The sequence below is a fragment of the Chiloscyllium punctatum genome, chromosome 7, assembly GCF_047496795.1.
Source record: "Chiloscyllium punctatum isolate Juve2018m chromosome 7, sChiPun1.3, whole genome shotgun sequence".
In the NCBI taxonomy this organism is placed as follows: Eukaryota; Metazoa; Chordata; class Chondrichthyes; order Orectolobiformes; family Hemiscylliidae; genus Chiloscyllium; species Chiloscyllium punctatum.
In genome coordinates, this window is record NC_092745.1 from 69,818,413 (window position 1) to 69,844,965 (window position 26,553).

At 41.9% G+C, this 26,553-nt stretch overlaps 1 protein-coding gene across 3 annotated transcripts in view; it reads left to right on the forward strand.

The window, feature by feature from the left end:
* Positions 1-26,553, forward strand: part of LOC140479781 (eIF-2-alpha kinase GCN2-like) — an 84,329-nt gene that overhangs the window by 44,208 nt on the left and 13,568 nt on the right. For all 3 annotated transcript variants that reach the window (XM_072573936.1, XM_072573937.1, XM_072573938.1), the window contains exons 17-23: positions 781-934; positions 5,198-5,296; positions 6,151-6,294; positions 9,922-10,041; positions 14,293-14,394; positions 16,643-16,774; positions 22,031-22,096. In XM_072573936.1, the coding sequence (XP_072430037.1) occupies positions 781-934; positions 5,198-5,296; positions 6,151-6,294; positions 9,922-10,041; positions 14,293-14,394; positions 16,643-16,774; positions 22,031-22,096 (817 nt within the window). The remainder of the gene's footprint in view (positions 1-780; positions 935-5,197; positions 5,297-6,150; positions 6,295-9,921; positions 10,042-14,292; positions 14,395-16,642; positions 16,775-22,030; positions 22,097-26,553) is intronic.

Genomic DNA, 26,553 nt, shown 5'->3' on the forward strand with positions numbered 1-26,553 from the left:
TATTGTGACAAGAGGGTGCAATCCCAGACCTTGGGATATCAGGCAATCTGGGCAGACTTTCAAAGCCATTGGACATCAAGTTGCCGGTGTTGGACTGGGCTGGACAAAGTTAAAAATCACCACAACACCAGGTTATAGTCCGACAGGTTTATTTGGAAGTACAGAAGGAGCAGCGCTCTGAAATCTAGTACTTCTGAATAAATCTGTTGGACTATAGCCTAATGTTGTGTGATTTTTAACTTTGGAAATCAAGGGGAGATGAAGGAGTTGGGGAGTGCAGGGCCAGCAAGCAGCTCCTTAGAGGATCTTGAGGAAGCACTCCTTCCCTCTTGCTTGACAGGGAGGTTTAACAGAGGTTATGTTAAGTCTTGATCTTGGCCTCCTGTGACCAGTGTGCTCCCTCTGCCAGGCTGTAGGCTGTGTGGACTCACCCCAGTTTAATATAGTGTTGTTTTAAATGGAAGAAGGAGGCTCGTCATTGACCTATCACAAAACTGGCAGTGGCCAGGAACGTGGTGAGGCAGAGCCGGGGGATAAAGCTTTCAAATTTCAACCCCTTTCACTCACTTCTTTCTCATCCATCAATTCTGGCTGCAATTCCTACTTCATGCAAAATTCATTCCTTGAATTTGGCAATGAAAATATTTACAATGAGGCCTATTAGATGGAAGGTTATTAAATATTTCATATGAAAATGCAAGTCACCTTGAAACCTTGGTATGGAGAGATGGGCAGGACAGTGCCATGTTCTAAGTGAATATTTATCATTTATTCTCAAAGATACTGCATGAAGAAAAGATTCCTTCCAAATGGGCTCCCTTATCAAATACATTGTACATTTGATATCGTCAGTCTTGAACAGAACTCCATCCTCTCGGTTGCAGAACTGATTGAAGTTGTGTCCGAGATTGTGAAGATATATCCTTCAGCTGGGGTAAGAATGTGATCTGGATATCAATGAATTGGAATGAAGAATTCTTATCTCACTGCTATTCCAACATTGTTTCAATCTGTACTGCTTCCCTGGTTTAGGGGTGTCGTGGATAAATTACTTAGATTAATAAGGTTTCTGTCTGCATTGTAATTTGCCAGTGGCTCCTCAATCCATTGTTTGTAATCCTCTTCTGGTATTTCCACCTTGCCCGTTCTAATATTGTGAAAAGAAATAGATGTCACGATAGACACTCGTCTTTACATGATGTATAAAAGCAGAGCTGAATGCCACCTTCGACTTGCAGGTCACACTTCAAGCAAGGAGCCCTGGCACTATGGTGATGCCAAGCCTAATGTGGTAAAACACATTGTCTTTGTAAAAGTAATACTGAAGGGTCATTAGTGACTTCATGCGATAGTACTGCTGTTGTATTGGTTGTCTGCTGATATCACTTTTTTGAATCTAAAGAGGGTGTGAACCACCAAAGTTGTTAGAAACCTATGTCTGGAAGATTGGTAATGCTCCATGCAATGTCAGCAACAAGGAGACCAATACGTTCATTGTACGATTTTGGACAGTGGCACTTCAAACAATCAGTCTGATGGCTTATGAAGAAAAAGGAGAAAATGAGGACTGCAGGTGGTGGAGATCAGGGTCAAAATATGTGGTGCTGCAAAGCACAGCCTTTCAGGCAGCATCCGAGGAGCCGGAGGATCGACGTTTTGAACATAGCTCATCAGGAATGAATGATGAAGACCTTATGCTTGAAACATCGGCTCTCCTGCTTCTCAGATGCTCCCTGACCTGTTGTGCCTTTCCAGCAAAACACCTTTTGACAACTTACAAAGAAAAAGACCAAAGAAAGGGTCATTAGTGACTTCACGTGATATTATCGCTGCTGTAGTAGTTGTCTGCTACAAAAAGACCAAAGGAAGTTCACACTAATGTGTGTGTTGGAAGTGTTTAATATGACTTGAACTCCTGGAAATGTGCTTTCAAGTGTAATGTTGAGTTATCCTTGTGAGGTCTGGTCTTTTTGTAACATGGACAATGTTTACACTGTCTATGGAGAGAATTTCGGGGATTTTGTGAGTGACGTTCAAAGACTAATTAAACAGCTAGAATGTACTTTTAGAAATATTGGCTCCCAGCATTTCTCTGGAGTGTACCAAGTGTCTCAAGAATTCAGTAGAAAATGATTACCAAGAAGCGCAGCTTCTGTCTGACTGAAGCTGCTGTGATGAAGGGATACTGCTCAGTGATGTGGAAGTCTGAAGTTACATACCAGTCCATTTTAAGCTACAAGAAGAAGCGTGATGACGCTAAGCCATTAAACGTTAGATGAGTGGCAGGACAAAGTAAATTTCACATCCTTTTATGTCTATTTAGACATGGGAAATACACTTTTAAAAAATCACGTGCTATGTTGAGAATCTGATGAGAACTCTGGTAAGGTCCACTCTCAAGGTCAAGATCATCTCACTCCATCTTTTACACTTCTCACAAGTGCCTTGCTGTACCAAATCTGTTAGAAGATTGGCAATGCAGGCATAGTGAAAGGCTGTCATGACTGCTGTTTTAAGGGGTTCGTTAGCAGAGACACACAGACGGGGGTTTGGGGGGGTGGGGCAGGCATCTTGCTGAATGGCATACTGAAACAGGAATATGACACTTACTGCATGTGCCAGCTGCCTGCATACCAAACATGGCGCATTCATTCACTGCGCTAATGGCCATGTCAGAAATTGGGAGGGGATAGTCCTCAGGCTAATCTGGCGGGTAGGGGTTTGGTAAGTACTGTCGGGTCAGGGATTTCCACTACCAGGGGTGCGGCCCACGTCCAGTCCAGGGGTTTCAACACGGTCAGTCATCTGCTTTAAGGTGCTGCATTTTGGTAGGGCAAATCAGGACAGGACTTGTATGCTTAATGGTAAGGTCCTAGGGAGTGTCTCTTGGGTTCATAGTACCTTGAAAGCAAAGTCGCAGGTAGAAAGAGTAGGGAAGAAGGCTTTTAATATGCTTTCCTTTATTGAATTCAGGAGTTGGGAGGTCTTGTTGTGCCTGTACAGGACATTGGGTAGGCCACTTTTGGAATACTGCATGCAATTCTGATCTCCCTACTAAAGGAAAGATGTGAAACTTGACAGGGTTCAGAAAAGATTTACAAGGAGGGTTTGAGTTATAGGGAGAGGCTGAATAGGCTAGGGCTATTTTCCCTGGAGCATTGGAGGCTCAGGGATGATCTTATAGAGGTTTATAAAATCATGAGACCTAGATAGGGTAAATCGGCAAAATCTTTTCCCCAGGGTAGGGGAGTCCAGAACTATAGGGCACAGATTTAAGATGAGAGGGAAAAGATTTAAAAGGGACCCATGGGCAACTTTTTCACACAGAGTTGTGTGAGTGTGTGTGTATAGAATGAGCTGCCAGAGTAAATGATGGAGGCTGGTACAATTACAACATTTAAAAGATATCTGGATGGGTACGTGAATAGGAAGATTTTAAAGGGATATGGGCCAAATGCTGGCAAATGGGACTAGATTGATTTGGAATATCTGGTTGGCATGGACGAGTCAGACCATAGGGTGTGTTTCTATGCTGTACATCTCTATGACTCTATGCCTGGCATGTTCACAGCCAGGGGGATCTGTCCCAGTCTAGTCCGGGGAGTCTTCAGTGGTCAGTCCTGTGGGACCAGCAGCAACAGTCAGGGGAAATCACTATCCGTCAATGAGGGAGCTGCAGACACAACAGGCAAGAGTCTAGTCCTCATCTCTGGGAGCTACTCATTGAAGTTGGTCAGAGGTCTCTGCCAAATACAGTCCTAGGATCTGTCAGTCAATCTTTCAAGAGGAAGGTGTAAGGTGGCCATCATCAAACGGCTTGAGGGGACAGAGTGTACCATTTTACATGTCATTCACCATGGTGGGTCTCCACCTGGTGGGGAGAAGGGTGTCGGGGTGGAAAAGAGCTGTTGGTGCAGTGTGAGGTAATAGGGGACATGGACACTTTTAGGGGGACCGGTACATGGTGACCAGGCTGAGCCCCGTGTTGCTATTGTGGGGTCACGGCTCGACCCTCTGTCGACTTTATTTCTGTTCCCTTGTCCTTTGTCAATAAAAGCTCATGGTCTGTCTTTGCATTTGTCCAATTGCTTCCCTGTATATGATGATCCCCCGACAGGAAAGTGACAAGGCGAGGGTCCACAGTGGGCATAGGGTAGCACTGACGTAAAGGATGTTCAGATGGGATGTGGTCCAGTGGTTCATTAGAGACCTGGCGGGAAGACCTAACTGTGTGTCAGTCCTGCCAGCACTGTGCCATAAGCAGTGTGGCTTTGTGAATGCTGTGCCACTATGTTGAAGGTGAGGGGCAACGGTGGATTGCAGACTCTCGTCCAGGTGCACAGTGGGCTTACTAAGATGGCATGGCCACAAGGGATGCTGGTCTGTGGGTGGATATCTGCTGGGTGGCCAGATGGGAACATCATGTGGTAAGGTACAGTGGAAATTAGATGTGCGAGACTGCATAGGAGAGGGGTAGGTAACTAATGCAGCAAGTTTGGTTGGTCAGTTGAGAGAACTTGCTAGGCCATGCAATGAAAAACCCTTCCAAAAAAAACTTCACGCAGCTCAAATGTTGGCAACAAAACGTAAGATTCAGGTCCATAGCTAAATACACACCAATCGTAGGTGTATGCAACATTGACTGAGACCATTTGGCTCATCATACCTATTCAGTTAATTCGCTGAAGCATTACACTTTAGACTAAATTATGCAAAAAGATTAGCATTTAACTTCTATGTGCTAACTTAATCCACTGTATTAAGTGGAAATAGTAAAGCATGTATAACGGTGTATGTTGCTACACTTACAAAGAGGTGAATGTTACTGTGATGTAAAGTTTGGGTTGGCCTATTTAGTGCACTCAGTTCGAGGAACTGCACCTCAAGAAGGATGCATTGACCTCAGAGGGGTTCAGTGCAGATTCACCAGAACGGTTCTCAGGCTGAGGTTTTTCACCTCGAGAAAGGTTGCATAGACCAGGCACACATTGCCTTGTGTTTGGAAATTGAATGGAGGTGTTTAAGGTGGTTAAATGAGTTAATTTAAACAGGAAGAAACTGTTGTCTCATTAGAAGTTTACCAGTGAGGCACTTGAGTTACCTTTAGTGCTTTACCTGAGACATTGCAAGTGTAAAAGTATGCTTTTGTCATTGTGTTAAGTTATAGTCTCCTTTAAAATGTTTGTTATCCTAACAGAAGCAATACAGGAACCTGATTATTAGTCACACACTATTAGAAGAAACTCTCTTCATGAATGGATGTTCAGAATGTGGCTCACAGATTCACTGTGTGAAGGTATTTCTTTATGTTTGGACATCAGAATGCGAGTAGTTTATTAAGTCCCTTGAGCTTGTTCCACCCTTTTAATTTGGATAATACTCGATCAGTCTGCATTTAGCCCTTTTGGTCCGTATTCTTTGGTAACTTAATAAAAATCGGTCGATCAGTCTTGAAGATTTCAGTTGACCCACTGCTTTTTGCGATGCAACTTCAGGCTTGCAACTTCCTTTGTGTGGAAATGTGATTTCACTGCTGACTGGCCAAACACTGATGATAAGAACTTGCCTTATTCTTTTAGATTTTGTTCGTGCAATACTTTTCCCTGGTATACCACAGGGTTTTTTCCAAAAGTTGAGGTACATCTCATTCTCAATGTAAATATCTTTAAAATTGATGGTAAAGCAGAGATAATTGAATGCCTTTGAGAATTCTTATGAACAATTGCCAGAGCCCTCACTTGGCCTGAATCCAGCTGGTTGAATGTGAGCATAGGTGGTTTGATTTAGATTCCTTTTCCTTCCATCAGCCCTTTATCATCCTTTGTCAATAAAAGCTCATGGTCTGTCTTTGCATTTGGCCAATTGCTTCCCGCTATATAATGGTCCCCAGACAGGAAAGTGAAAGGGTCTACAGTGGGCATAGAGTAGCACTGACGTAGATGGTGTTCAGAGAGGCTGTGGCCTTTATCAGAACGGTTTAGAACCATGTGCCTGATACATCATCCTGTTTCACCCGTTGCAACTGTATCCTGATTCCTTTTTCTCCAGCGTTTCCTTCACATTTCACGGTGTTAAAAGCTAGAGATAAAATTGACTTTGACCTGTGTTTGAACACACGCCTTTCTCATTGTGGCCATTCTCTTCCTTCAGCCTTGTTTATCGTTTGATGCCATGTCCCAGCAACTGGAAAGATTCGCGCAGCTGATCCCACACTTTGACAAGCGTATCAAGCAGTGCTGGGAATCATTGACAACTTTACAGAAGCTGTTTGTGGATGCTCCTTTCACGGTACAGGTGAGACAAGAGCATTGCATTATGTGGAAATTTAACGCTCATACATTCATCAAGGGGCTTAATTCTTAACTGGTCCAGCAAGCTCTCAGTTCTATCAAACTGACAGGACAGATTTCATTAAGGTGACTGAGGATGGGTAAAAAATGGTGGCATTGTAATTGATGCCTACACCTCAAGAGTTATAAAAAGACTATGGGCTAGTGAACAGCTTTCTGTTACTTCATAACTACTCGTTTCAGCTGTAGAACACTAGGAGTGCCACATTATTGCTTCATGTTAGGAGCAAAGATGCAAACCGAACAAAAGATGGATTATTTTAATTGTTTACTGTGCTGTTTGTTTACCTGGTCAACAATGCATGGTCATTATAAATATCTCAACAGAAATATGTACTGTAGTTAGAAAATCAGTTGTGTTACATATACTGGGTGGTGAAAGTGGATCCTGTGGTTTTTAAAATTGATCTTCCAATCATATAAAATATTGTCATGCAGTTTGGGAGACATACTTTCCTCATGGTCTCGGTTTGTACTGTCTTGTATTTGTGTTTCAACATTGCAGGAAGGATGGGACCAGAAGAGAAGGTACAGAGAGGGGATGTACAAGGATCTTCCCTGCAACTTTAGGGTTAGGGATACTTGATGAAGTAAGATTGAGTAGGCCTTGGGTTGCTTATCTTGAAATAGAGAAGGTTGAGGGGGATTTAATTGAAATATATAGTATCATGAGAGGGCCTGGACAGAATGTATATGAAGGATCAATTGCCTTGAGCAGAATTGTTAGTAACTATGAGGCATAAATTAAAATAATTGCTAGAAGGATTAGAAAGGAGTTGAGAGTTTTTCTCACCCTAATGGGTGTTCAGTGTCTGGACCAGCTCCCTATCAGAATGGAATGGGCATAAACCTGTGGCTGTTAAGAACCACTTCCATCTGCATGGGAGTTGGTTAGCTCAGTTGGCTGGATGGTTGGTTTGTGATCAGAGTGCAAATAGCATAGGTTCAATTCCTGCATTGGCTGAGTTCACCATGCTTTTTTGACCTTGTCCTTTACCTCTTTAATGAGGGAATGGGACTATGGTGACAATATCTACCTTTTGAACTGTTGTTACCCACAGGAGTATGGACGAAGCTAGGCAGTGGAATAGCTGGATCTCAATTATCATTTATATGGTGGGTTAATGGCCTCTTCTGTACAATAATTGTCTATATTTCTGTATTTTTGTTCTTGTGATGAAGCTGACTTGAGTTGTAGAATGACTAGTGATTAGAGGAGAGATTACAGGGGCAAAACTAAGATAAAGTTGCCACAAGGGGAAAAATAAGGGGAGTTAAAATTTCTTCTGTGCCTGAGCATAAACATAATTAAAATAGAATTGATCTTTGTCAGTTGATGTTAAGTGTCTTTTATGTCCATCCAACAGAGTTGTCTGTTGGGCTCCTGTTGTCTGTTAGGGTCAAGGTTCAGGTGCCCTCAGGCTGAGCTCTCAGCTGTGAGGCCTGTCCAGTTGTTGGTTGGTTAGTTTTCACACTATGTCAAACATAAAATACTGCAGATTTCCTGTGTGTCCTCCTAATGCAGTGAGCAAACCCAAGGAATAATGGATTCATAAAGGAACAAATTTTCATGTTCACAGATGAAAGAAAGTTGTAGAAGCGTGTACAATTAGAACACCTAAAAGGGGTAGGAAATGTTGAGAAGGATATTGGCCAAACTCAGGCAAATGGGACAAGTTCAGTTCTGGAGACCTGATCAACATGGATGAGTTGGGCTGAAGGGCCTGATCCATGCTGTATGACTTGAGGTTGTTAAACTTTGATGTTTATTAAACTTGCACTCTGCAAGTTGTATAAATATCAACTCAAAATTTATCTGTCATTGTTGCCTCCTATATTAAACTTTTTTTTGGTGAATTCTTTGTTTCTAGCTCCAGTTTCATTGTTCTGTTCAGTGAGTACACACCAAACTAAAATGTGCCTGCTCGCATTCCTTCATATAGCAGTGCAATTTTCTGCTTTCATATGGTGGGGAAGGTCCAGTTCTCAGAAACTCTTATTATTTTCTGTTCCCCAGGTTACCTCTCTCTCTCTCTCTCTCTCTCTCTCTTCTTCCTCCTAAAAGCCACTGAGAGCTCACCCAACCCAGGAAACCTTCATGACATTGTTAACACTGGGAAATAAACAGTTGACCATTGACCATTTCTGCAAGGAAGACTTTTCCCACTACAGTCTTGAACCAGGAAGTTCTGAATCCAATAAAACTTGGAAATAGAAAACGAGGGTGGTGGAATAGTCAAAGATGTGGCAATATAGGAGTCTAACAGCCAGAAAGTTATGGTTTCAAATCTTTCTCTCTCCAGAGTACAAAATTGAGGCTGATAGTCTCTCTAATGGAATGCTCTACTTCTGATGGTGTCACGTTTTGGATGAGACGTTATATCAAGGCTGTGCCTGGATATCAGTTAAATGAGAGAGGTCCTATTTTGCCTTCGTTCTTCAAGAAACATCACTCAGACAGATTATCCAACTATGACTACGTTATTTTTACGAGATCTTGCTGTGCGAAATGTGTCACCTCAGTTGCTACATCACAGCCGTGACTGTGCTTGGAAATGTTTCTTTGGCTGTAAAATGGTTTCAGAGATGTCCTCAGGTTGTGAAAGGTTACTGTATTAATTTCAGTTTTCCTTTTCTTCATTTGTATGTGATTGGCACCAACGCACAAAATCTGTAAAGCTCATCAAGTTGAAATGCTGGATTTGAATGCTTCACACCAGCAGACTAAGTTTATTAACTTTCTCCCCTACTGAACAGCTGTGGCTTTGAAACTGAGCTGTGGGTGGGAATTTCAAGCTGCTCTCAAGTGAAGTTCATTGTGCAGTTTATTGAGTGCAAATTTAAGCAAGGCCAGCATTTCTGAGCAAGGAGAACAACTTGCAGATGTGAAAAGGATGATTTGAAATTATTCACGGTAAAATCTATCCTCCTCTGAGAAGATTGTTTTGGCTGTGGAAGCTGTGAGCTAGGAAACCAGCCCCAACTGTGAAAAGATTCATGTTGACAAGTACAGCAGAGGACCTGGCGAGCTGCTTTTCTGTCAGAAAACCTTTTTTGTTGGCGTACAGGGCACCCCATTGGCGCACAGCAGTTCAGCGGAGACCATTTCTCCTAAAGTCCTGTTTGGTAGTTTTACCAAAGCTTTTTTCCAATAAAGCAAGAAATTGCGAAAATTAGACATGACTTTCCATCTTCTGCATGGGCACAACAGTGGGAGGGGGTTGCGGGAAAGGGAACAGGGCCAACCGTCTTGGGTAGCAAGTGAGTTTGTGGTTTGGGACAAAGTTAAATGGGCTGGGTTTAGTCGCTGCTCCAGCTGATGTGAACTTGAGAATCACAGCATGAGCTGTCCTTCAGTAACCCTGAAGGATACCTTCAGAAGAATGAAACACTCCAATAGATGTTTACCGTCCCGTTTTACATCACTGTAAAGATTGGTGTTTTTTAGATTTAACAAAGACGGTAATTGTTTTTAATCATGTTGACTTTGACTTGCAGCTATTTTACACTAATATTAAATGGGCTGGGTTGGTGCACTGACCATCTTCCTCTTGTTTCTGGCTTCATACAGGTTGGAAGCCTGCGTGGCACAGAAGAAATAAACTTGAAACATTATGAAGGATTGCTATTTGCTTTATACAGCACAGCTGGATCTGACTTTCTGGTGTTCGGAGGACAGTATACAAAACTAGTAAGATATTCAAAAGCTGTTTGCAGAGAAAGACGGGCTCCTTGATAATTTGCTTTTATTTTGAAATTAACTTTGAGTCCTTTATGTTTTTGAAGCTGCATTTCCACATTGTGACCAGCCTTCTAAGATTTTCAGTGGCTCATGTACTTCCCACTTTCACCAAAACTTAAGACACAAAATATTGAGGAAAAATGGCAACAAATAGTTCATGTATGTTTAAGTCTTTTCGAAGCATTCCTGTCACTCTGAACTGGTAACGGGAAGTGATACGATGACTGAGAGTTAAATTAAGAGGATGGGCTGCATAAACCAGCACTGCTGCCTCACAGCGCCAGAGACCCGGGTTCAGTTCCCGTCTAAGGCAACTGTCTGTGTGGAGTTTGCACATTCTCCCTGTGTCTGCATGGGTTTCCTCCGGGTGCTCCAATTTCCTTCCACAGTCCAAAAATGTGCAGGTTAGGTGAATTGGCCATGCTAAGTTGCCCGTGGTGTTAGGTGAAGGGGTAAAATGTAGGGGAATGGGTCTGGGTGGGTTGATCTTCGGAGGGTCAGTGTGGACTTTTTGGGTGGAAGGGCTTGTTTCCACATGTATGTAGTCTTAAAAAAAAGTGTAGAATATTAATGGAGTATTAACCTTTTATGTCAAATGAGTTGGAGTAAAATGGTTCAGGTGGTTCAGGGCAGGACAGAGATGGCCAAGTTGCCCAGCTAAGTGTTACAGCTGTATAAAGCCCTGGTGAGACTGTATCTAGAGTATAACATTCATTACTGGATACTGTACCTTAGGAAGAACACATCAACCTTAAAAGCATGGATTCAACAGAATGACCTTGGAGTTAAATCATGAAGTGAGGGTTTTTTGCCTAGGCTTGTTTCCTTTTGAGTATAAAAACAGTGGTTAGCACTGTTGCCTCGCAGCGCCGGAGACCCGGGTTCAATTCCCGCCTCAGGCGACTGACTGTGTGGAGTTTGCACGTTCTCCCCGTGTCTGCGTGGGTTTCCTCCGGGTACTCCGGTTTCCTCCCACAGTCCAAAGATGTGCAGGTTAGGTGAATTGGCCATGCTAAATTGCCCGTAGTGTTAGGTAAGGGGTAGATGTAGATGTAGGGGTATGGGTGGGTTACGCTTCGGCGGGGCGGTGTGGACTTGTTGGGCCGGAGGGCCTGTTTCCACACTGTAAGTAATCTAATCTAATCTAATAAAAACATAAGGGTGATCGAATTGACATGCGAGATAATTAAAGAAGGATAGAGGAGTTGAAGCAGGGACGCCGTTTCCTCAGGAGGAATGCTGGAATATCGAGCATTAAAATTAGAGCTGGCCCAATTAGGAGGAAAGTCAGAAAGCATTCTATCGCACAAAGGGTTGTGGAAATCGGAAATGTTCTTTTAAAAGAATGTGGATGTTGAGACAACTGAAGCATGATACTTCTTTTAAATAAGAAAAGAATATGGTACAAAGGTAGGTACATAGCTTTGATGTACAGATCAGCCATCAGCTGAGAAAGCTCATGCTGTTGAACGCTCTCCTGTTCTTAATAAAAATAGGCTGGTTTAACAATGTTGAGCCCAATTGAAATCAGGATGTAAATTTTCAGGTCGCACCTGGATTTTTATTTCTCAGCTTCACAAAGCCGAACATTTTGGAAGTCTTACCCTAGCAATGGAGTTGAATAATTCACTCTGCTCATAGGAGTGGCTAACCCCGGCAATCAATGTAACTGCAATAAAATGTGTGTGAGTAAGTGTCCCAGGCAACTAATATTGAAATGGATACTTGCTGTTCCTCTGCTTTGTTTGCTTTTCTTTTGCAGCCTCAGTAGGTTAAGGCCTGAGACCAATGATTGATAGGCAAGCGTGCAAGGATGAGAGACTTTGGGATCAGAAGCTATAATTGTGAGGAGATATTCTTAGCCACTTTATGTTAAAACCAGGAAACTCAGGAGGAGATCTGGCAGAATGTTTTAAAACTAGCACCCGTAAAACAGAGAAGAATTTCTGCTGGTTGTTGTGTCAGTGACAAGAAAGCACAAGGAACTAAGAGTTTCGGAGAATCAGTTTTAACATGCTGGGTCCTTAGAACATGAAATGCTCTGCTAGGAAAACCTGGTAAAAACAAAATCCAGAATAACTTAAAAAGATAGGCAAGTACATGCTTAAATAAGCAAAGAACTGTTGCAGGATAATGGAGAACAGACAGGAGAGTGGGATGAGGCAGATGGCTGAATGAGGGTCAGTCAGACTGACTGCAGTAAAATTGGAATGACTGCATAAAAGGGAAGTGAATCTGTGCTGTCTGAGGTAAGAAGCAACCCAAGGATAACTTGTGGATCCATGGAGGAATTTGTGATTAATTTTCTTCATCATGGCTCTCCGCCAGGCCCCACTGAAGTTCAGCCACTTAAGATTAGTCTCAAGCCATTTCTTCCCTCTTTTGAAAATGAGCATTTCCCAGCACTGGCCAATGTTTGTTTTTCAGTGTTTCCCACATTTTCAGTCAGTCAATTTTCTCATTAGATGCTTGAGAAACATTGAATAATTATTGTCCTGCTGCGAATACTCACTGACCAACATTCTGCCACTGATCAAACTCAATTCCTACTTAGTCTGATTGAGTGGATGATTTTGAAAACTGGTCACTAATTTTTGAAGAATTGCACAAATCTCTTGCTTTTAACAAAAAAAAAGCAGAATGTTGAGATTGTTGCTCTAACTGTTCTTCAAAAGGCAGAGTGGGCTTGATGAAGGAAAGAGAAACAGAGTAGGCCATTCAATCCCTTGAATATGGCTTCTGTATTTGTAACTCAATTTGGCTGTCTTTTTTTTAGATTAGATTAGATTCCCTACAGTATGGAAACAGGCCCTTCGGCCCAACAAGTCCACACCTCCGAAGAGCAACCCACCCAGAGCCATTCCCTCTGACTAATGCACCTAACATTATGGGCAATTTAGCATGGCCAATTCACCTGGCTTGCACATCTTTGGACTGTGTTCCTGACCAAAATTCTATTAATCACAATTTTGACTTCTACAATTCATCTAACCTAAACAACATGATTAGGAGAAGAGAGTGTCTCGGGTTTCCACTACCTTTTGCGTTAAGGACAGCCTTTAGATATCTTCCTTGCATAGTCTTGTCTCTAATTGTAAAATTTTGGTCCCTTGACCAGGATATTTCCATCAGCACAAATAGTTTCTCTCCAACTTTCCTACTGATTCATTTTAATCATCTTAAACACCAACAAAGCAGTCCACTTGGTCACACTCCTTTCTCTGCTTCTATAGGATCCCTACAGTGTGGGAACAGGCTACTTGGCCCAACAAGTCTACACCGATCCTCCAAGGACTATCCCACCCAGACCCATTCCCCTACCCCTGAATAATGCACCTAGTCTAAATATCCCTGAACACTATGGGCAATTTAGCACAACCGGTTCACCTGAGCTGCACATCTTTGGATCCTGGAAGGAAATTGGAGCACCCAGAGGAAACCCATGCAGACACTGGGAGAATGTGCACACTCCACACAGATAGTTGCCCGAGGCTGGAATCGAACGCGGGTCTTTGTGAGGCAGCAGTGCTAACCACTAAGCCACTATGCTTTATACATTTGTTCCCTCCACTACTGACACAAAGTAGCACTGGTGTGTGCTATGCACAAGATGCACTGCAGCAACTCACCACAACCTCTTTGACAGCACCTTCTAAACCTGTTCCTTTCACCAGTTGAATTACAAGGGGAGCAAACACATGAGAATGCCAAGTGCAACTTGTGCTTCAAGCCACGGACTGTCCTGACATATAACCATCTCACCTTTCCTTCACTGACGCTGGGTCAATATTGCAAAAGTCCTCCCCGAATACATGGTGGGTCTGTGTGGGACTCAATGGACTGATTGGCCTCTTTCCTCACCATAGGAATTTGATAATTCAGTAAATACTCTCTGAGCACGGTGGGTGCGCGTGCACCACTTCTGAGGTTACTACAGGAGGCTAAACCACGTTTAAGGATCGGCAATTAATGCTAATCTTACCAGTGACCCTAACATCCTCTAAAGCATTAAAAGCAAATGCAAAAGGTGTTGGGGAAAGTGTTAAGGCACCTGTTTAAAATAGTCAAAGTGGATCAAAATAAGCATTTGCCATCTGAGGAAAATTGAAGGAGTACAATGACTTCAGTTATCATTTATAAAAGGCGATTCATCGATCAAGAATGTTACCAGTTAATTTATTTATCTGTTATTATGCTTAGCTGCGAAGTTTCGACGTCTCCTTTGCCGAGTTGCCTGATTTGTCTGCTGCTGGCCTAGCCATTGACCTTCAGAAACTCATAGAAGCAGAGACAAAGACAAAGGTAAAAAGCTGACAAGGGGCCGCAAACCCCAAACCTCTGAACAAGCACTGTTTGAAACCTCTGTTTGAAAATGGGGGGAAGAAATTACTTTTTTTTGGGGTGATCTTCCATAGAGCGTAACCTGGTGGGTTGTGTGATTTTTTGACTTCATCAACAGCAGTTCAAAGAATGATGAGTCAGCTCGAAAAGCCAATTTAACATTCCCACTCTCCGGTTAACTTTTGAGTTTCTAATGACCAGGTCAGGAAGGGATAAAGTGGTTTTCCTTCTTTTCCCATTCTTCGTTTGATCACACTGGGTTTTAATTTTTTTACATAGCATGCTGCATTGCCAATTCAGTAAGATTTGACTATATCGGGATAACAAAATTAGTCAGAGTGGCTTCTTGAGTTAAGTAGTTTTTTTTTAATTGCTCGGGATTTGTATAACAAAATTAGTCAGACTAGTTTTTGAGTTAAATAGTTTTTTTTATTGCTCGGAATTTGTATAACAAGATTAGTTAGACTGGTTTCTTTGTTATACAAATCCAAAACAATAAAAAAATTAACTAAGTTAGACTAGTTTATTGAGTTAAATAGTTTTTTATATTGCTCGGAATTTGTATAACAAGATTAGTCTGACTAGTTTATTGAATTAAACTTTTTTTATTGCTGAAATCCACTCAGGTAAAAAAAATGCTAAAAATGTAAAATGAGTCCTCCCTCCCTGAAAGGCATGTTGAAAAGCAATATAACTTACAGGGTATTGAATGTTAAACTTTGCCAAGTAAGATTTGGGTAAAAAGGTAAAATCAATAAAGATTCACTGGTCTGTATCTGAATATGTTTGATTTTCTCTGAGGCAGTTGCTTTTCAATTATGGCTGATAGTTTTTATTTTCTGCTGGAATTGATATGGTAGAAAATCCAGCAACATTTAGTAGAAAATCTGAGCCTGTAGTTTGAATGCAAGTGCTTATTCCCAGCCAAATGGGATTCTTAGATGGAGAATTAGAAGGACGGTGGGGAGTGGGAAAGCAGCTGCACAGCTGTAGCGTTTATCAATTTTTTTTCTTCACGGCACTGTGGCACAGTGGTTAGCACTGCTGCCTCACAGCGCCAGAGATCCGGGTTCAATTCCCGCCTCAGGCAACTGTCTGTGTGGAGTTTGCACATTCTCCCCCCGTGTCTGTGTGGGTTTCCTCCAGGTGCTCCGGTTTCCTCCCACAGTCCAAAGATGTGCAGGTCAGGTGAATTGGCCATGCTAAAATTGCCTGTAGTCTTAGGTTAAGAGGTAAATGTAGGGGATGGGTAGGTTGCACTTTGGCGGGTCGGTGTGGACTTGTTGGGCCGAAGGGCCTGTTTCCACACTGTAAGTAATCTAATCTAAAGTTGATATCCAGCATTCAAATATACAAAGAGCAGGCTTGCTATACCTCCCTGACTTCATCAACGATGGGGAGGTGTCAGTGTTGGACTGGGGTGGACAAAGTTAAAAATCACATAACGCCAGCTTATATTTCAGCAGGATTATTTGGAAGTACAAGCTTTTGGAGCACTGCTACCCGAGGAAGGAGGAGCACTCCGAAAATTTGTGATTCCATATACCTGTAAACCTTTTTGAATATAACCTGGTGTTGTGAGATTTTTGACTTCATCAACAGTCCCTCAAAGAAATTAGTTGTGTGTATTGTAGAAGATAGCTGGATAGCCCATGTCCTTCACCTTTGTCCTTTTCAGGGGTTAACGTCCCTGATCTATCCCCTATTTGTTGAGATATGAAGGAACTGTTCCCACCTCTGCACTACTTTGTCTCTGTGGGGACCTCCATTGTCTTTATATCTTCAAGGATGGAATGTACTTTTGTAGGTGCAAATCTGTTTTGGCTATCTTAAATTATTATTAATGCTCTTTTGCTTCATTCAAACTGCATCTTAAAGTCTACCGTATGAAACCTGCTGATGCAATGACAGTGTAATAATTGAAACGGTACGTCTTCATGGTAGAATACATAATGCAAGTGTCCTTTTCATCTTTTTCATTTGCTTTAATGTTGTATCTGAAGACTGAACTGTAATCTGATTGTCCAAGACTTTTATGGGGGCATATTAATGAGATATTATAATTAGCAATGTTGTTCTTGGCTGCAGTTCTAGACACGTTAAAAGACAATGGCTATTTAACCCCTGATTTCTTGTGCTATGGAAAGTGCCAAAAGTGTTACATTTTTATTGTAGAGATACAAATAAGCTTTTCTCATGCTCTGCACAGAAACCCGAAAGGATGATGGATAAAATCTGTATTCATTGCACTCCTGACACAAGTGTGGAAGTCTGTTTTAAGTTGGCACGGAAGTTTTGGGAAGCAGGGATATGCGTCAGATTGATGACCAGATTTCCTGAGGTAATATGTGAAAATTACTTGACATTCTGAACACAGAGAACAAACAGTGTCTCATAAAGAGATCCATTGCACTGTAAATCATGAGACTATTTCTGATTTTTAATATCTGTTTAAACGATGTGGTAGAGGATTTCAGATTATAATAGTCTTAGATTATTATTCATAGTGTCTCATGCTGCACAGAACTCAACATGATTCATAGAAATGTTCTTATTGCAAATGCGATGGGAGTTTGTTAGTTTTCTGGAAATGCAAAAGGAGGACATTTAGCTTACTATTTCCATCCTGACTTTTCACTCGGGCAGTTCAAAGCCAAAACCTGTCATCACTGTCCAGTATTTTTCTACAATTCAAATGTTTGCATGCCTTTTCCTTAGAATTTACAACTGTTCTGTCCTCAATTGCTTTCTAAGGGAAAATAGTTCATGCAACTCTGCATAAAGACTTTTCTTCCAACCCTCAGCTCTGTCTTTTTCTGACTATTTCATACTTCCAACTCATTTTTGTTACAGGCTAGAAAATAATTGTGTTTAAGCAGAGTCCAAGTCCACACTTATAGGAAGAGTTTTATTTTTGTTAACTGCACTCTATAAAACTTACTGCCACTATTAATTAACTCCCTATAGTTATACAGCCAGTTCGCACTGAATTAATAAAAGCAAAAGTATTGCACCTGCTGAAAATCTGAAACAAAAACAGGAAGTGCTGGTGAAATTCACCAGGACTGGCAGCATCTGTAGAGAGAGAGAAAAATTGTTGATGTTTTGACTCTGATATGACTTTTCAAGATTAATTCGACCAAAGCTGGAATGCAGTGAACAGATTTGGTCCCCTACATAATGAAGGCAGTCCAGAAAAGATTCACTAAGTTGATCCCACGAATGGAAGGATTTTCTTATGAGGAGAGGTTGAGTAGGTTGGGTTTGTACTCATTGGGGTTCAGAAGAATGGGAGGAGACCTTACTGAAACATTATTAGAGGACTTGACAGAATATCTGTAGAAAGGTTGGTTCCCCTTCTGGGAAAATTAGGACCAGAGGGCATCATTTCAGAGCAAGGAGTCACCCATTCAAGACAGCAATGGGGAGGAATTCTTTTCTCTTGAGTTGAATTGAATTGAATTTATTGTCATGTGTACCAAGGCACAGTGAAAAGCTTTGTCTTGCGAGCAATACAGGTAGATCACATAGTTAAGTAGCATAGTTAAGTAAAGTAATAGGTATACAGCGGCAAAAACAAAAACACAGGTATAGGCGAATGTTAATAGTTTGAGTCCATTCAGTATTCTAACAACAGTAGGGTACAAACAGTTTTGAAACTGGCTGGTGCGTGTGTTCAGGCTTCTGCACCTTCTCCCTGATGGTAGAGGTTGTAGAAAAACATTGTCAAGATGGGATGGATCTTTGAGAATGCTGGCAGCCTTTCCTTGACAGTGGGCCTGGTAGATCGATTCTATCGATGGGAGGTTGGCCTTTGTGATTGTCTGGGCCGAGTTCATCACTCTATGTAAGTGTCTCCGATCTTGAATGGTACAGTTGCCATACTAGGTAGTGATACATCCAGACAGAGTGCTCTTGATGGCGCACCTATAAAAATTGGCAAGGGTATTCACTGTCATGCCAACTTTCCTCAGCTGCCTGAGGAAGAAAAGACGTTGTTGGGCCTTTTTAGCCAGTGCATCCATATGAAGAGTCCAAGAAAGCTTTTTGTGGATGAACACTCCTAGGAGCTTGACACTCTCCACTCATTCCACCTCTGTGCTGTTTATATGTAGGGGGGCATGAGTAACATCCTGTCAAAAATTAATAATGAGTTCCTTGGTTTTGCAGCACTGAGAGTTAGGTTGTTCTTAGTGCACCATTTTTCCAGGTCTTTCACCTCCATCTGTAGTCTGTTTCGTCGCCATCTAAGATTCAACCGACTATGGTGGTGTCATCAGCCAACGTGTAAATGGCATTAGTCTGATAATGGGGGAATTGGGGTGAATCTGTGGAATTCTTTACCACAGAGGGCTACTGAGGATGGGGCATCAGGTAAATTCAAGGCAGATATTTAATCAGTAAGGGGATCGACAGTTATTGGGATAAGGCTGGAAAGTGGAGTTGAGGCTTATCAGATCCGCCAGATCAGAACCATCCGACTTGATGGTTTGAGTGGCCTACTTCTGCTCTACATCTTATGGTCTTCTGTAGGAAGCTGGGTGGTGCCCGCTCCTCAGAGCAGTCAGTGGGGAATGCTGTCTGTCAGATGGTTCCGGTACAGTCCTCACACTGTCCAGAGATGTGTGAGGGTGGTCTATCTAGGGGGTAAGGGGGCGATCAGTGTCACACGGTCAATGGGTCAAGGGGAAGCAGTCCAGAATGATGCGGCACACCGTTGGACAATACTGGAGAGCCCCCAGAGATCAGTCCAGTCAGTGACAGCTGATTTTCAACAGCCTATTGACTGTTCCTCCACTGCCCTGACAGCATTGCAGCTGCAATAAAGACAATATTGTAACTGCACTGCTCATCTTTTCAGAGGTTATTCATGAGTGAGGGTCACCGAGGATAACCCACCCCCCAGTGACTAGCCAGGTAAGATACCTGGACCCTTAAACACAGCAGGTAGTCCAAAGCGTTACAGGATTTAGGAGTTCTAGTAGCTGCCAGGGCTGTGAGCACAGGTTTCCAGGTACAGGGTAATGGTATTGACTGCATTACTTTGTCACTTCAGCTAATTAACTTGAAGTTAACACTGCTCAGCTGGCTTCACATCTACTGTGCTGAAAAATGCGTTGCTGGAAAAGCGCAGCAGGTCAGGCAGCACCAAAGGAGCAGGAGAATCGACGTTTCGGGCATAAGCCCTTCTCCATTGAAGAAGGGCTTATGCCCGAAACGTCGATTCTCCTGCTCCTTTGATGCTGCCTGACCTGCTGCGCTTTTCCAGCAACACATTTTTCAGCTCTGATCTCTAGCATCTACAGTCCTCACTTTCACATCTACTGTGCAAAATGTCAAATAATCCATGTAAAAAGGAGGTGGTATAGGTCAAATAGTCCATGTCTATGGTCTGGGCAGAGGAAATGAGGCAAATTGGGAATTTAGACTTCCCCTGTGAGGAACGTGGATGTGCTTTCATCAGGAATTCCCCAGGTTCCTGAAGCACATTAATACAGAACTTGAGGCAGAGGCCTGTTCCCATATTGGAAGATCTGAGCCATTATTTTTAAATATATTCTAAAGACATCGAGATAAATTGAGTACCTTCACACTTACAAACTTCATCCTATCCGATGGATACCTATTAGCCTTAATCCTTTGTTTAGTGCCTATTGATAATATGCAATCCTTCCTGCTAATTTATCTTCAGGCCTTTGTGAAGAGGCTCCTCTAAGGCACCTCATCTATCTATCTTAAATAAAACATTGATGCCTATATAAAGTAAATAGTTGACTAACAAAGATACATACTCTGTGTAAGGAAAGACCAGAAGCACTATCTGATTCAAAAGCAAAAAAAAACACAACAATCTCTTGTCCATTAGGTACCACTAGGTGTCAGTGTTTAGTCAGAAGATAAACCACTAGCTTTCCCCATTATACTGAAGTCATCCACAGCACTCTATAGTTTGGCCACTAATTTGTGGAAGCATTATGATCATTTTAATCCTCTGTGGCCAATTTATCTCTGTGCGCAATGAAGATGAAATGGTAATTTTTCATTGCAGTTTTTCTGGATGCAATAATCGCTATATATTTGTGCACTTTTTTTAAAGCTATACTTTGGCTGAAACAAACTGATCTTGATGAACTCAGCTATTGGTTCATCAGTATTTATGTCTGCACTGCTCTCTGAGGCCTTTTACTTTATAGCTTGATCTTTGCAGAGACAAAGAATGTGTTGTGAGGAAGCATGTGACACAATATGATCAATCGTCAAATGCAGCAATATATTAGAAGTACTGCAGAGATGTTTTCATAAATGATGACATTGTCCTCCTAATCTATGCTACTGCAACTTTCTATAATGTGCTGCATACAGGCTTTAATAGGAGAGAAAGAAAGGCTCCGCTGGTTATTTTTAGATATTTATTAGTAAAGTTTTTCTTTCAGTTTAGTTCCCAAGTATGTGATTTCCTCTAAAGTCATTCAAGCAGGCATTCTGAACGATGCACTTATAAAATCTGCGATGTACTGTTTCCAATTCCAGCTCCAGAAGTTTCGTCAATTTATTCCCATTACGACTTCCATTTTCACCAAATTTTGTTTTGAAATTTAACAAGATGAGCGAAAAGGGCAATGACCTGGATTGTTATGTCTGTTTCTGTCTCCCAAAAATGGAGAGGTGATGGCCTGGTGTTGTTATTGCTAGACTATTAATCCAGAAACCCACATTGCTGTGGGTCTGGAGTCACATGTAGGCCAGACCAGGTGAGGCAAGCAGATTTTTTTTCCTGAAGGACATTAGTTAATGTTCTGGGGACCCAGGTTCGAATCCTGCCATGGCAGAAGGTGGAATTTGAGCTCCATTTTTTAAAATATCTGAAATTACGAATCTACTGATGACCACAAAACCATTGTCAGAGAAACTCACTTGGCTCACTAATGTCCTTCAGGAAAGGAAATCTGCCAGCCTCACCTGGTCTGGCCTACATGTGACTCCAGACCCACAGCAATGTGGTTGGCTTAAAACTGACCCCTGAAATTGCTTAGCAAACCAATCAGTTCAAGGGCAACTAGGGATGGGCAATAAATGCTGGCCATCCAGCCTCGCCCAAGTCCCACAAGTAAATTAAAAAAAAATACTGCTAGACTTTCTTTTCTATTTTTAGCTCAGGAAAGAATCGCCTGACACTTTTAAGTTCTGTTTTTGGAGGGAAGGTCATGTGGGTTTAGAACAGAAGAGGGTGATACTGTGACAGAGAATGTTTTATATAGGAGATGGTAAAATAATTTTTTTTTGCACAGGATGCTACAGTCATCATGATTTCTTACACATCAGTAAGACCTGCATTTTTACTATAATAAGCCTTTGCTGTTGCAATAGTTTGACTCATTGCCTTAAAAAATGTGGCAAATTCCAACGCTATTCCATTGACAAGTCACTGATTGAGCACAAATGCACATAAATGATTATAATTAGAGTATTCTGTAGGATAGGGTAAAAATTGTTCTTAAAGGTAGCATTTTGCTGAACGACTATTTATTTGGATGGGATGTGCACTAACATCAGCACAAATCTTAAAACTCGGGCCTTGTGTTTTGCCTCTTTTTAGAAAAGGCTTGCAGCCGAAGAGGGAAGGATATTTGTTCTCCAGCCAGATGGTGAAACAGACTTAAAGGTAAGCATAGTCATTAATCCCAGCAAAGCTGTTCTATCAGTGGAATTAACTGTAGGCCCACTTAATTGTATTGTAGGGAGTGGAAGGCCTGAGAAGTATGGCCCCTGGAACCCTAACTATATTAGACTGCAAAACTTAATTTTCATTTATAGGATGTGTATGTCACAAGGCAAGGTTGACATTTATTATCCATTTCTAATTGCTTTTGAAAAGGTGAGAGTCAACTGCCTTCTTTAATCAAAGTTAAATATCACACAACACTCAGGTTATAGTCCAACAGCTTGTACATAATAAACCTGGCGACAGAGTGGTTCAGTGGTTAGCACTGCTGCCTCCAGGGACTTGGGTTCGATTCCAGCCTCAGGTGACTGTATGGAGTTTGCACATTCTCCCTGTGTTTGTGTGGGTTTCCTCTGGGTGCTCCAGTTTCCTCCCGCAGATCAGGTGAATTGGCCATGCTAAACTGCCCATGGTGATAGGTGCATTAGTCAGGGGTAAATATAGGGAATGAGTCTGGGTGGGTTACTCTTTGGAGGGTCAGTGTGGACTAGTTGGGCCAAAGGGCCTGTTTCCACACTGTAAGGAATCTAATCTAAACCTGGTGCTGTGTGATTTTTAACTTTGTCACCTCAGTCCAATACTGGCACCTCTACATCATTATTTTGTCAGTGCAATCCTTGAGGTACAGGACATCCCTGGTGAAATAGTGAAGAGAGCATTGAGGTAGTTCCAATTCAGGATGAGATATTTGTAGGTGGTGGAGCTCCCAGATCTATGTAGATGGTAGAGATCACAGGTTTGGAAGGTACCATCTAAACAAAGTACATGTGTTGCTGCTGCAGTGCATCCTGTAGCTGCCACTGTGCCTCACTTGTGAAGGGACTGAATATTGAATGTGGTGAAAGGTATGCCACTCATGCAGGCTGCTTTGTCTGGATGGTTCTGCTTCTTGAGTGTTGTTGGAGCTGCAGCCATCCAGGAAAGTGGGGAGCATTCCATCACACTCCTGACTTGTTCCTTGTAGACGGTGAACAGTAATTGGGGAGTCAGGAGCTGAGTTATTTACCACAGAATTCCTAACCTCTACTTCTCCTACAGTAGCCTTAGTGTTTATACAGCTGGTCCAGGTCAGTGTTCTGCTTAATGGGCACTTCCGGGATGTTGAAAGTGGGGAATTTCAGCTTTAGTAATGCCTTTGTTCGTCAAGGGGAAATGGTTACATTCTGTCTTGTTGGAATTCGCCATTGACTAGCGACTTGCATGGTGCAGCTTTTACATGCCACTTACAAGCAAAGCCTGGATGTTATCCAGGTCTTGCTACTTTGGTCATGGGCTGCTTCTATATGTGAGTAGTCATGAATGCTGCTGAACATTCAGCAAACATTCCACTTCTGGTCTTGTACCGGATGGTAGGTCTCTGAGGAAGCACTTGAAGATGGTTGGACATAGGTCACGAACCTGAGAAACTCCTGCAGAGATACTGAGACGACTGACCCTCAACAACCATCTTTCTTTGTGCTAGGTATGGCTCCACACAGAAGGGAGATGTCCCCCTCATTCCCATTGTCTAGAGTTTTGCTGGATCCCTTGATGCCACACTCAGTCAGGTTCCTCCTTGCTGTCAAGGACTATCACTCTCTCATCACCTCTGGAATTCAGCTCTTTTGTCCATGTTTGGGCTAAGCCCATGATGAGGTCAGGAGCTGAGTGGCCCTGGTGGAATCCAAACTGAGCATCAATGTACAAATTGTTGCTCAGCAAGCACTATTGATGATCCTTGCCATTACTTTACAGGTGATTAAGAGTGGACTGATGGAGGTGTATTCAGCTGGGTTGGATTTTGTCCTTTTGGATCTGTTAGATCACTTAGCCTTGTCTATTGCATGCAGCTTCCACTGCTTAGCATAAGGTTAACACCTGATTTCAGTTACACCTAGTGTTCTCCTGGCATGCCCTCCTGCTTTCTTCATTTAATTAGGGTTGATCCCATGGCATGGTGGTAATGATGGCATTTGAGATAAACAGCAGCATGGGAGCACAGATTGTGGTTGAATACAGTTTTAAGGGATGGAGTAGCGAAATGTGTAAGCTTCCCACTGTGCAGAAAACCTGGCCTTTTAATTCTGTTCCTCTTTTTCCAAATGCTGTCTGAGCTGCTGAATATTTCCAGCAGAGTTTGTTTTCATTTCAGGTTTGCAGTATCCACATTATTTTGCTTTTGCATGGATAGTTTTTTTAATATCAATTAAGGTTTCTAACAGTTACAGGACAAAGGCAAGGATTTGAAATGAAGTAAGTGCTGTAAATGAATGGCTAAACAGGCCTGAAGGCGTGAATGACCAATTGTTATTCCTCCCTTCATCCTGACCCTTCTGACTATTGTCAGATAATTGTAGTATGGACAAGTGGGTGATCTATAAAATGCAACAAAGGAACTGAATAAACATCATTTATAAATGTGACCTTTCCCAAAGCTGTGGAGTATTAGTTAGGAATTAATTGATTGAGGAGAAGTAGTGTAGCTCAAAGAAGGAGCCGGTTTTTGTGTGTTGGCTCCTACAAAGTTTTGAGTTATTCTGCAGTGCCAACTGGCTGCGCATATAGCTCACTAAACATTAACAGCTGATTTACAGACATTTTCTGGTCATTAACTCATTGAGTACATGGTGTGACAATCACCTTGCAGCATGCAGAAGTAACTTTATAGAAATATTCAAAGCACAAAACTCTCAGTTGGCAAAGGTGCCATGCAAGAAACCAGTAGTTAAAATTGAGACACAGAGACGACACTCAGGCACGGTTTGCACATTGATTGGGAACTAGAATGTGGGGAATTGGTGTAAAGGAGGTACCTTTGGATTATAAGTGGTGAAAAAATGTCAGTGATCTGGACTTGGAAATAGAGATAATATTTTCAAGTGTACAGCCTTTACAAATTAAGTCAACTGAATTGTGAAGATAATTACAGAATGCTTCAAAAGGATATACTGCATATTAAGCACATGTGTAGAATGATAGATATATTGAAGATGGAAAAAAGTGTTTTCTGAATGTATTAGTCTGTTACTTTTGGTGTGTAGATGCAACTAAATAAGAAAAAGGGAAAGTGCAGCACTAGCCTTCCAAATTTAACCCAAGTATAGAATAGCATAGGGAAGGGCATATTAACTAAGAAATCAGCTGGTAATATTTGAAATGGATAATGAAATACTGGATAAAATTGGGCTAAATAATTTGAGTTGAGAAGGTCAAAGAGTGGTCTATTGGTTGGGTTTAAAATAGAAAAGGGAACTGCTGAACTGATAGTAGAGAACATAGAACAGTGTAGCACAGCACAGGCCTTTCAGTCCTTGATGTTGTGCCGACCTTTTATCCAACTCAAAGATCAAACTAACTTACGTATCCTTCATTGTACTGTTATCCATGTGCCTATCCAAGAGTCACTTAAATGTCCCTAATATCTCTGACTCTACTACCACTGCTGGCAATGCATTCACATACCCACCACTCTCTGTGTCAAGAGCTTACCTCTGACATCTCCCCTAAACATTTCCATTTTGTAATGGGAGATCATCTTAAAATGAAAGCTAAACCAAATCAGAGAGAGAAAATAAACTACAGAAGGCTGTGAGAATGTGGAACAAACCACCCAAGAGGCTTTCTAAATGGCATCAACAGGTACAGTATCTCCAGTATCTCATTATCCATCCCAAAGACCCTGTTAGGGAGCTAGAACCGGATGAACTTCGGATCATTTGGGAGGCTAAGGGGGGTGGTAGAGAGGAGTTAATGTTGTAATTTGGTACTGGCAACATTCAGGATGCAGTCAGATGCCAGGCTGTAGACTGTGGGATGACAGAGGATGTACTCTGATAAGCTAGGCACCCTGTTCATCATAAATGTTCAGGAGGTAAGTGCTTTTAAAGGTGACACATTTAAAGCTAAACCTCCACATAGGAATTTGGGGCTGCTACCCACACTCAGCCAAGGTTGTGGATGATGAAGATGTGTGGATATCTTGGCAGCTGCCAACAAAGACTAGCACAGAGTGATTCTGCTTTTGCTATAGTCCATTGAGAGTTGCCGACCATGATTTTATATCAGGATTTCTCTGTAGGGTAAGGGGAGGAGGTAGGCCCTCAGGTGTACTTCAGCTAGTAAAGTGATTGAATCCTCCTGTTGGCAGTATCTCCACCTACATATCATAGAATTACATGTGTACGTGCTTGCAGTATTACTGAACTTATTTGTTGTTCACTTTTTCATTGTAGCACAATTGTTGATTAGGATTTACACTGAATGAATGTACTTTAGACGTAACTGCCTTAATGTACAGACTGCTGGAAGTACTTGGTGTAAGGCACTTCTGTACCTAGAAAAATACAGTTGACTGATGTCTTTTCCTTTGTTGCTTGGCCTATAAGACACTCATAAGGTATGAAATTAAAATCTGCACA